Source organism: Telmatherina bonti, assembly GCF_933228915.1.
Source record: "Telmatherina bonti genome assembly, chromosome: 16".
Classification (NCBI taxonomy): Eukaryota; Metazoa; Chordata; class Actinopteri; order Atheriniformes; family Telmatherinidae; genus Telmatherina; species Telmatherina bonti.
In genome coordinates, this window is record NC_136614.1 from 31,040,541 (window position 1) to 31,052,828 (window position 12,288).

Genomic DNA, 12,288 nt, shown 5'->3' on the forward strand with positions numbered 1-12,288 from the left:
CTGGAAATCGTCATTCATCAGCATCTTCATCATGATAAAGGCCTGGCAGCTCACTGGGTCAGCAGGAACCCTCACCTGCCTAAAAAAAAAAAAAAAACGCTTAAAAAGGGCAAATCAATAGCCAATCAAGTGTTTGGAAACCATCTGCGCCTCAGAGGAAACGATACACCTGATAAACCCAGAAAACTGCGCTAAAATTCTTCTGTTATCAGAGATTTCTGGTTAAAAAAAACACTTTGTTTTTATTTAAACAACTAAACTCAGCTCGAACGTATTTATGTGATTTATACACATGTGGGTCATTTGATCGACCAGCAACGTGGGACCTCTGGTCAGTTGTGACGGCTTGGTGTGTGACGGTCTGTGTGTTGTGTCTGGCCGAGCCCAGGCAGAGTTTCTCGTGTCAAAGCGAGGAAATGTCAGGATGAAGTCAGCACTTGGCGCCGGGCTTCTCCTTAAAGGCCAGGGCGCACGCTGGCATTGTTACGCGGCCGGCCAGATGCTGCAGATCAGCTGAGGACGAACAAATGTAGCCAGAACTGCCCTTAAAGAACCAGCACACGTGTATAAAGTACTTTTTTTTATCCAAATACAGAGGAAAAAAATCAACTAAATTCAGCTACTTCAGGGCCATTTTTTAGCACAGGATGGGTTGTCCAGATGGCGGCTGGCGAGGCAGACCAAAATACCAGCCACAGCCAAAATCTCACGCCATTTGACTGATCTCACCAGCATCCCGTCTGTCTGTCTGTCTGTCTGTCTGTCTGTCTGTCACGCGGCTTGACTGCTGACTGTTTAACCTTGTAACCCAAACCGTTTCAGAAATTAAAAGTCAGACAAACAAAAGAAAAAAAAGAAAAGTCAGCAAATGCAGCAACCAAACGCTGCTTTGCTTCGGTTTCTTATTGCCGCATGTATTATTAATTGGTCTTGATTCATGTTTCTGTGAGAGGAAATATTTGCTGCAGCTCTGCCTCGACACTGCTGCACCTCTTTCAAAAAAGACGAGCGGGGCCAGCCAGGCATGCTCTGGCAGCTAGCTGGGGCCTCTGCAATACATGAAGTAGAAAAAAAAAAAAGGTGAGTTGTTCACATTCCTGCTTCATGCACAAACCAAACCCCACTGTCACACACACACACACACACACACACACACACACACACACACACACACACACACACACACATGCACAAACAAGAGTCCTTCTGGCAAAGCAAAAGGATCATATTGTCTGTGTGTGGTCCTATTGCCTCCTGTGTTTTGCTTTTTCTCACCTAGTTACAAAAAAAACTTAACTTCCATTCACCTACAGCCTTACAGAGAGAAAAAAGTGACAGCAGAGGAAGTAAATAGAGCTCTGACGATATGCTTTTGTCCTCATTCGATTCATATTCGATTTATTGCTCATTTTTGGAGATTAAAACCAAAATAAATGTATAAAACATTTTTTTTTGCTCATCATTTTTCTTGCTTTCTATAAGGAAAAAACAACAGAGTAGCCAGACCATCATTCTGCTGCTAAAATGCTCAAGAAGACAAGTAAAAAGATCAATAAAAATATTAAAAATAACAAAAAATTTCAAATAGAACTATACAATTTTATTTATTTGGGGAAAAAATCGTTTAAAAAAAAAAAAAATTGATTTTAAAATTGTCGAGCAAAAAAATCCCGATTTTCGATTCGATTTTCCCACCCTCTAGAAGTAAAGGAGGCTAAACCGACCTAGAATCAACTTGATGTAAGGTGGTATGAACAAACGTTGACCTGAAGGAAAAGACATCTTTACTAGATCTGCTGGGTCTACATGGATCTGCTGGAGGTCTTCCACTCTCTCAGCTGCCTAAACTTGTGTTTATGAGCCGCTCTTGCAGAACTTTATTACACAAGGATGTAGCTGCTTTTGCTTTTAGTTTCAGGGAGGCTTTCTGTGTGAGATGAGAGAGAGCAAGAAGTGAGTCTCACTACTATAAAAGGAATGTGATGGTGAAGGGAGGGCCACTGCACCACCAGCATTTAGTAGCTTATCATCTTACCAAAGAGGCAGGGAAGGCTGGATGCACAAGCCAAACAGGGGGAGATATAAATAAACAAACAAAAAAAAAAAAAAAAAAAAATACATGGGAAAACTCACCCCAGTCCAGAAACTCCAGGATATTTTTCTCCCTTCTGAGGGGGGAGTTGTTGCACTCATCATACAGGCAGACCAGGATATCCAGCAGGGTTTCCACACTCAGACACTGGGCATTAGACTGCACTGGTCCGTCCAGGATCAGCTTCTCCAGCTTCTTCAAACGCACCTCTCCCGACATGTTTATTCCGGCTTCTTGCTCTTTAAAGTAATGATGACGGAGGGAGATGGAGGGCAAAATGAACCAACACCTCCTCGGCTTGCCTGCAAACAACTTCTCTCACCTTGAGGATGCCTCGAAAATAAAATGGGGGGGTAAAACAAAAAAAAACAAAACAAAAAAAAAAAACTTTGTGTTGAGGACAAGCCGGGGTTAATTCGTTAAAATCCACCTTTTCATGGTCTCCCTTTAAAGATCCAGCATCTAAAAGGTGGGTAAGATGTGCACTTCCCCATTTTTTTTTTTAACCACCTATCCCCACAGGGTGCAGAAAACAAGTAAGCTCGTCACAATTACAGACCCTGGCTGCCCCGGGCTGCTAGATTTCAAGGATATCAATGCTTGCTGGCAGTTTTCTGCTTGTATAAATAATTCTAAAGAAAAGACTCGATGTCTTTTTAACAGAGCTCCCTGAGTTGTTGCTGTGGTGGATGTTTTGGAGTCTCCATTCTTCCCAGCAAACCCTGAAATGCAAGGCAGATCTGCAATGCTACAAAGCCCCTCCTCTGCTCCAGGAATGGCAGGACGACACAGGCTTAGTAAGCTGCCTGCTAGGTTAGCTATCAGCTAGCCACAGAACTAACATTAACCTTACTTTTCTCTGCTCCTAAATGCCATCATTTCCCCCATTTTTTCCACCCAAACAGCTGACATGCAAGACGCGCTTTTAGGAAAAGGCTTGGCAGGATTCCTCCTCTTGCCACAATGTTTCGGGTGTCTCCTCTTTCTTTTTTTCTTTTTTTTTTTTTTAATATATATATATATATATATATATATATCCAATTGGGAAAATATCCCCCCTGTTTTCACAACTCACTGTTCTTTAAATCCCATTCTTCGTCCAGAAACCAAATGTCTCTTTAGTTCCTTCACTAGTTGGAAAACCACGACTAGTTTCAAGAGTTTCACAAGTTAGCCGTAAAAAAAAAAAAGCCAAATAAAAAAAAAAAATGCAGGTCCTTTTTTTTCTTAAGGTTATGGAGAAGCTGGTTTCGCGTCAAGAGGAAAACTGTATCTAGTCTTGCTTATTCCAGATAAAGCCTAAAGTCCCCCCTTGTCCTTTCCTTTGCCTCCCCCGCCGGTCGGTCGCTTCTCGCCGTCTTTGCACAGCCAGGCTCCCAGCAGCTCGCTGCCAGAGACTGTCCGCAGAGGAGACCGTCAAGTACACACCTCTTCCCGTAACGCCGCTAGGAATCATGGGAAATTAGTCTCGAAATAACACAAAAAGTACTTCTAAACAGGTGCTTATCTATCAGTCTTCCATAAACACGCAAAAAAGTTGAATTTACAAGCTTAATGTAGCTTTAAGGAAGCGAAATTATTTAAGTCGCCTGAATTTTTTTACGTTAGTTGACTTCAACGCATGCGCAGAGTGCTAAAGCTTAACCCGCCATCTTTGCCAGGTTCCGGCGCAATTCTTTAACAGGCAGCAGCACATCTTTTCCCGTGGGAGCATCTCTGGTGGCTGCTGCAGGCAAAATCCCAGATCATCATCATGGCGCCCGTCACAGCATCTGCTGTGCAGAGGGGGGGTGAATGCGTTAGTGAGGGCTGTCAATATTGTGAATGGAAACTGCGGGTTGTCTGTCTGTCTGCTGCTGGTGGGGTGCAAAGAGGACACATTTTCCCTCACTACTGTGGCTTTAACTGGAAGCAACACAGAATATATGGAGACATGCGTGCGCAGTGGTGTGTCCTGCGTCAGTGCAACCTGGCCTGAGACCTGGAAGCTGATCCAGTCAGCCACGTTTACAGGCCAAACACCTGAACCAAAGTGGGAATGTGGGTTAAATTAATGCAAATGGGTGAAGCTGCACGTGAGTCAAGCATTTGTATTAGAATAGAAAGTCTGCAACCACACTTCTTTTTATTTATTTATTTATTTACTCAGCTGCAGCATGCAGATGTCAGACATGCAATTTAAATAAGAGGAATGGTCACACACAACACACACACACACACAGATGTATAGATAGATATTTAGATAGATACAGTTGTGTTCATATTTATTCATCCCCTTTCATTAAAGAATGGAAAAAACAGCTGCCTGTAAAATAAGCTGAAATTGACTAAAGTAATAATAAATAAAATTTTAATGAAAATCATTGCATTATTTTCTAATTCTGGTTCAATAGAATTTTTTTTTTAAAGCAAACAAATAAGATAATTTATTACATATTACATCACTCATAAACTAATATTTTGTTGAACAATCCTGTAATGTTTCCGCTCCAGTCAGGTGTTTTTTGTTCCTCTCAGTCAGACTTCTGCACCTGTTGACAGGTATTTTCTCCCACTGTTCAACAGAAAAGTGCTCTAATATGTCCAGGACCAATTTGTTTGTTTGTTTTATTTTTCTTTCTTCAACTCAATTAAATGGAAAAACAGTGTCTTATATTACTAAATTATACTTTTGCAAATTTTTGGTTATTGTTCATTTTTTAAGTCTCCAGTTATTTTAGGGACTGTTGTAAATTTAGCCTTTTCTTTAATGAAAGGGGTATGAATACATATGAGCACAAATATATATATATATATATATATATATATATATATATATATATATATATATATATATATATATAAAGAGAGAGAGATTTGTGAATGTCTGTCTGCACTTTGGAATAAGAAGAAATTGCACTTCTTACACTTTGCCTTTTCCATCTGTCTGAATAGCAAAGATGCTCCATATTTAAATTCTCTGCTTCTTAATGAGGTTTAATACTGAGAGCAAAACCATATCAGTGTAGATGGATCGCAAACTGCTTGGGACTGAAGTCAGTTAAGCAAACTATCTGCAAGCGGTCACATAACTGCACATTGTGTTGATTCTTTAGTACATCTACCGACGTGGTTGACCATCAAACTCACATTACTCTGCATGGAAAAATGGTTATTTTTATGTGTGGAAATGCTTCATCCTTTTGAAGTGTGCTGCTTATCAGTGCTCAAAGTACATCTGTTAATGATTAACAACCCTGCACAGCAGCTGACTCTCTGGGGAGAGGGAGGGCACACACACAGAGCCCTGTGTGTGTGTGTGTGTGTCGGTGGATCTCAATGTGTCCCACACCAAAGACCAGCATGTGATTTCTATCATTCAGACAGTAAGTGATGAGGTGAAGCTTGCTGCAGTTTTTCTTCCGATGCAGAGAGATGAAACAACTCTGCATACAGATTACGGACTGAAAACAAGCTTTAAAGCAAAGATGAAACTCTAAAATCACACTTCAGTTTATTCCAAACCCTCTTTTACATTAATCCTTGTAATGGTTTGGAAATGCTTGTGTGAAAGCACATTTATGTACTATTAACATATTCACATAATTACTATAAATACTGAAAAATGAACATATTTCACAACATTTTGGCTCCGTATTGAGTGCACGACAGATCACAAGCAGATCTCTTATTGAAGGAAAAAACGACTCCAACATAATCTTGATGTATTTAAACACACTGAGCCGTGCAGTTTAATGTAAATGCAAATTGTTCAATGATGATAACTGATTATTGTTTCTGTTTACGTAACACACAGGTACTTTTGAGGCCTCGAGCCGTCCCTAAGTTCTTTATATGCTGCCAAGAAAAAGGTGCAGTGATTTGCTGAAATGTGCAAACACGATGGACTGGACTTTTACAGATTAACTGCTCCACATTCTGCTAAAATAAGCAAGACCTTCCCTGAAAAAACTTAATTTTAGGTGAAACTTAATGTAGTCATGAATGATGATGGTTTTCAGAGGCATTTCTGAGCCAGTGACTTCCACCACAGGTAGGTCTGGTTTTAAAGGATTACATGTGTGTTGTTGCCTCATTACAACTTATTTCAACAATAAACACACGTGTACACTATAAATGGTCCAATATTTAATATATTGTCTTTTTATCCAAGTTGTGATGTGTTTAAAGTCATTTCATGCATGTATTCTGGAAATTAAGTAACATAAACAGCAGTTATGATGATATGACGCCTAACTTATGCATTCTGTTGCAGGAAATGTGAAAGAGAAACAAGTGCACGGTGACATTTGTGACGTCCCGCATGGGAAGATTTACAGTATTTCAACATTATAAGTGTTATTCAGGTAAATAAAGGTAACCAGGGAGGGTCTAGACAGGTTTTGGTGAAGCATGAAGCCCAACCTTAGACTCACTGGGCAGATTTTTTAAAATCTGAAGTTTTTATTTGACTCTTTAACAAAATCTGAAAAGAAAAAAAAAAGGTGTATATATATATATATATATATATATATATATATATATATATATACACACACACACACTACTCACAAAAGATAGGGATATTTGGCTTTCAGGTGAAATTTATGGAAAATGCAATATGTTCATGCTACAGTGATATAATATCATAAAAGTAAGACATTTAAGTAGAAGGATGCACTACTGATTTCCTCATCTCAAAAAATTTATTCAACACAAAAGGTAACAACAATGGTAGTTACACCACAACAAAAAATTTGAACGTCTCAATATCTGGTCATGTGCCCTTGAGCATCAATTACAGCTTGACAACGACGTCTCATGCTGTTCACAAGGCAACTTATTGCCTGCTGAGGCATGGCATCCCACTCTTCTTGAAGGGCAGCCCTCAGGTCATTGAGGTTCTGGGGTGCAGGGTTTCGAGCCTCTACACGACGGCTCAGCTGATCCCACAGGTTTTCAATGGGATTCAGGTCTGGAGAGAGTGCAGGCCGTTCCATTTGAGGTACACCAGTCTCCAACAGCCGTTCCCTGATGATGCGGCCTCGATGAGCAGGAGCATTGTCGTCCATGAAGATGAAATTAGGCCTGTGCTGTTCATGTAGGGGCACAATCACTGGATTAATGATGTTATTCAGGTAGTATGGGCTTGTCACTGTACCATTCACAAAGTGTAGGGCAGTTCTGTACCAAGTGGACACCCCTGCCCACACTGTAACACCGCCATCACCAAAAGCTCGCCTGGTGACAACAGTGGCTGATGCATAGCGCTCTCCCTGACGTCTCCAACATCGTTGCCGGCCATCATTTCTGCTCAGTGTGAATCGACTTTCATCAGAGAACAGCACTGAGGCCCACTGGTTCCTCGTCCAGCGTAAATGCTCCCTGGCCCATGCAAGACGATGATGCCTGTGCCTGGTGGTGTGGTCAGGTACCCGTGCAGGTCGTCTAGTACGCAGACCACGCTGATGGAAACGGTTTCCAATGGTCTGACGTGACACTTGGGTGCCTCTCACCTCTCTTAAACGTGCCTGGAGTTGAGTGGCATTCATCATCCGCTTTCTCAGGGCAGTGCTCACAATGTAGCGGTCATCAGCACGGGATGTGGCCAAAGGACGTCCACTTCTAGGCCTTTCTGTGACTCTTCCAGTCTCTCCATATCTCTGTTGCAACCTGCTGATGACACACTGTGACACTCCAAGCTCAGTGGCCACTTCTGTCTGAGAACGTCCTGTTTGAAGCATCGCAGTGACAAGGGACTGTTGTTCCATTGTTAGGTGTCGTCTTGGTCTCATGATGTCAAAATGTGAACAGCATGATGAGGACAACTGTTTAAACACCAGCTCTAATTGAACCAGGACATTTATTGGTCAATTCAAGGATCACACACCTGCCGTGATGGTATTTTTACTATTTGTTACCATGATAGGTCAAACTTATTGTCTAATCTTTCTGGTGTCCACCAGGGGCACAAGACCAGTATCTCGTGGTTACAACAGAGTTTTGAGTAAAGTTTCTGCCATAAAGTGATGCAAAATGTCTCAGAAACGGTTTATATGTATATATGTATATTTATGTGTGTGTGTATATATATATATATATATATATGTATATATATATATATATATATATATATATATATATATATATATATATATATATATATATATATATATATATATATATATATATATATATATATATAATCCAGAACTGGACACATGACCATGGTTTTTAGGCTCTTTTCCAGTAGAAATAGTTTGCTTCTTAAAAAACTACCCCTTAATAAAACTTATGATAATTTTATATACTGTTTTAACTTGTTTTAATTCTCATTTGTTCATTTATTTGCATTTTTTATTTACATTTTTAGGGATTTTTGAAGATATTTCCCCCTTTTAGCACAACTTCAGTCACAAATGATGGATCTTTGTAACAGAATACAACTGGACATGTTTGCATTTTCATATGTTACAATCTTTTCCATTTGGGTTTTACCACTATGGTAGACATTGATCATAGTTATTTGTTTTCTTTTGTTGTTTTGATTGATTTTTGTTGTTAATTTTTTATATTTGTGATTTAAGACTGTCTTAATAGGGATATTTTATATTATTAGTTTTGTCTTTGATTTCTAAGTACTTTATGAATAAATAAATAAATAAATAAATAAATAAATAAATAAGAGGGACTTAACAGTACAAAAAAAAGTATTATGTATCATAATGATTGATTAACATTTACATTATTGATGATCAAAATAATTATATAACAATCTATATAATAATTTATCTTTTCAAGTTTGAGAAATCAGAGTCAGAAAAACTTTATTGATCACTGGAGGGAAACTGAACTGCTGTAGCAACAACAGGACAACAAGAATATTTGACAAATGAGAATATTTCTATTTACTTGTTTTTAGACTTAAACTTAACTTTATTATTAGATAAATAAACTAGACTTTATTTAATCTCACAGAGGAGAAAAACACGTGTTACAGCAGCTCTTACTGTAAAGTGCAGAAAGCAAACAGAACAAAAATGAACAAGCATCACAACAAATATAAATAAAACAGAAAATATACTCATAACCTTGTAAGTAAAAACAGCCTCACAAGCTATTTTACATGGTGACGGTGGACTGTGAATAAAATATGATGACATAGTGATAACGGAGGAATTACACTGTGAAATATGCATCTGTACAGATGAGTTGTACAGTCTGACAGCGGTGGGAATAAAGGATCTGCGGTCCGTCTAACACTGAGGACGTCTCAGTCTGCTGCTGAAGGAGCTGCTCAGTCTGGTGCAGCGGGTCAGAAGTGGTGTCCATGATGGATGTAAATTTGCAAACGTCCTCCTCTCCACACACCTCCTCCAGAGTCCAGTGGAAAGTCCAGGACAGAACTGGTCTTTCTGACCAGCTTTGTAAATCTCTTCCTGTCCCGGTCAGTGCTGCTCACTCCCCAGCAGACAACAGCGTAGAGGACACAGCAGAGGCAACCATGGACTCATAAAACCTCCTTAACATCAACCTGCATACTCCAAAAGACCTTCCTCTCCTCAGGAGGTGGAGGAGACTCTGGACCTTCTTGTACACTGCAGGAACATTTATCTATTTTTTATTTTAATGCTTTTGTAATGATACACTTGTGTTTGAAAGGTTTTATATGAATAAAGTTGATTTGATTTTAAATTATGAGCACTGAAGGTAATTATGCAGAAAAATATAAATAGCTTTTAGAGTGGAAGTTCCCTTTAAAGACTTTCTTTTTAAACAACACAGCAGCGACCTCTGGTGTTGAAAACACTTTACTGCAACCATTCATTCAATTTTATTTTATCTTTTAAATCAGTCTTTTCTTGGCACATTTTCATAATCATTTTTCCAATAATCCTCCATAACCGCAGATAAAACTGCCTCCTTTTAGTCTTTTTTTCCCGTTCTTTTCTCTTATTTTTCTGGCTTCTTTATACCCAATCTTAAACTTTCAACATGGTTATTATCTTTGTTTATTTATTTTCTATTTCTATATCTCTTGCCAGTCCATACTAATCGCGTCTGATCCTATTGGGTTAAGTCTGCACAGGGATTAAACCCAAGACGCGCAGTCTCTGCGCCGATTGCGCGTCATTAACTGCGAGAAAATGCAATTAGATCGTCCAGCAGCAGTTTATCTACATGCGGAGGAAATAATAGCAGCAGCCATTGTCCCTGCACGGGTCTGGCGCTTTCTGCTTCCTGTCCAGACTGATCGATGAGTATTGGAAGCAGCTGGATGGATCTGACGCAGACACACTGCTAGGACTTACCATTAAAAAAGAAAGAAAGAAAGTCTTGCACGAGCTTTTAAGGTGCAAAGTAGTGCTTCATTCCTCCCAAATATTTGACGTAAAGCGGCCAGGAAGTGACTGACTTTGGGAATAATGAGGAATTTGCGGTGACCACCAACACAAGTTCAATATTGACTTTTTGGAGCATGCATCAAGCGACGCCTTGTTGCCATGGTGACGGCTATAATGAGAAGCCTCGACATGAATGCACAAAAATCGCAGTTTCCCTTTTCAGCCCCCCCCACACACACACACACACGCACACTTTTTTTTGTTTTGTTTTGACAAACAGCAGTTTCTCCAAGCAGCCAAAGGCGGATTTCATGTTCCACAAATGGAAGGGAATGACCCATAAACTGGAGCTCTTTTGAATGCAAATGATTGGATGTTAATTAACACCTGGCTTGTTGATTGTAGGAGCTCGTTTGGCCTTTGATTGAAAAGAAATGGCACCTTTGGAGCATCAGATGAAGCTTTGAACTCTGCAACTTATCTTTGATTGGCATGGGAAGGAAGAAAGACTGAGAAATATCACACAAATGGCATCTTAATTTCCCAAATTAGGGGTTGTAATGTGAGGGGACTGGGGATGGCATAGGACTGTGGAGAGCAGCTACTTAGACTGGCTTTTGGCTGGACTGAACTATTTGAATTTACATGTCTGCGCTGATGATCCTGACATCAGACAATCAGACCTATTTGGACCTCATCTCGATGCTTTGAAGGCCGTGTCGGCTGTTGATCATATTCAGGCTTTCTGCATACAGGCATCATGTTGAAACAGATATTTCTGCATAGTTCTTTACTTTCTCAGCTGAGAAATAACCGGATTGGCCACATTGCATTATTGGCTTCATCAGTGCCAGATTAATTAGATCCACCACTTTTCATTTAGCTAATAAAATAAAGTGTCTAGTGATGTAAGAATAATTAAAGACAAATGTTGCAGCTTAATATGAACTGAGTTACCTGTACGTTTTTGCAGAAAAAAAATGCAAATCTTGGTTTGTATTTGGAATCAGGCTGTAATTAACTGGGTAAAAACCTGAATGCAACAGGACCTTGCATGCAACTTAGACATGATGCTTGCTTGCAATTAGAAATATCCATTCAGTATCCATTCAGTCCTCTGCAGTCATTTCACATCCTCCCATTGTGTCCCAGCTAAAAGCTCTCCTGTACTAATTAATAATTTGTCCTGTTTTGGCAGCTCGCAGGCTTTAGCTGGTCTGGCAGTCATCTGTCATTTGCTCTTCCTGTGTGCTCCTTCAGTCTGTCTGACATCTCTAAGCAAACACAGCCCCAATACACAACCGGAGCCTGTATGGGCCTTTCTGGGCAGCCAGCGAGAGCACCCCGCTTCTAATGTTTGTGTGACAAAAAAGGCAAGGCAAATCCTCGCAATGGAATCAGATAATCACCAACCTGTGAAGAGCCTGCCCCAATCCACATCCACGCCGGCCCCCCGGCCCCTGGATTAACTGTCTGTTTGGCTAATAATTTTAATCTGCTGGAGAGGGACAAGAAAAGGGTGACAGGGCATGGAATCAACATCTAATCCCCGGGTCTCCCTCCTCCTTCAAAGCCCTGTTGTACTCCTGCTTAAGACTCCAACGCCAAAGTGAACAAACTGCTGGTTTCCTGTTCTGATCTTCTTCTTGCACCTTTTCCTGCATTAGGAACCGCTTTCACTGCCACCCAGACAGACATTAGGCCACTGTGTGACAGAGTCGTGCCAGACTGGGACAGCCTGACATCGTCCAGAGGAATGTACACATGGAGAGTGTGGGGCTGTGTGTAGACAAGGCTGCTTCTGAGAAGAGGGCACTTCAGGTTCACAGGGTCAAGAGATGTCTGTCTGGGGCACATGTGTAGCACCAGGGA

At 40.3% G+C, this 12,288-nt stretch overlaps 1 protein-coding gene across 4 annotated transcripts in view; it reads right to left on the minus strand.

Moving 5' to 3' along the window:
• The window catches only part of cdc42bpab (CDC42 binding protein kinase alpha (DMPK-like) b), a 107,609-nt gene extending 104,213 nt beyond the window's left edge, over positions 1-3,396 (minus strand). For all 4 annotated transcript variants that reach the window (XM_079255265.1, XM_079255267.1, XM_079255266.1 and 1 more), the window contains exon 1: positions 2,134-3,396. In XM_079255265.1, the coding sequence (XP_079111391.1) occupies positions 2,134-2,311 (178 nt within the window). In that variant the 5' untranslated portion in view covers positions 2,312-3,396. The remainder of the gene's footprint in view (positions 1-2,133) is intronic.
• Between the last annotated feature and the right edge of the window lie 8,892 nt (positions 3,397-12,288).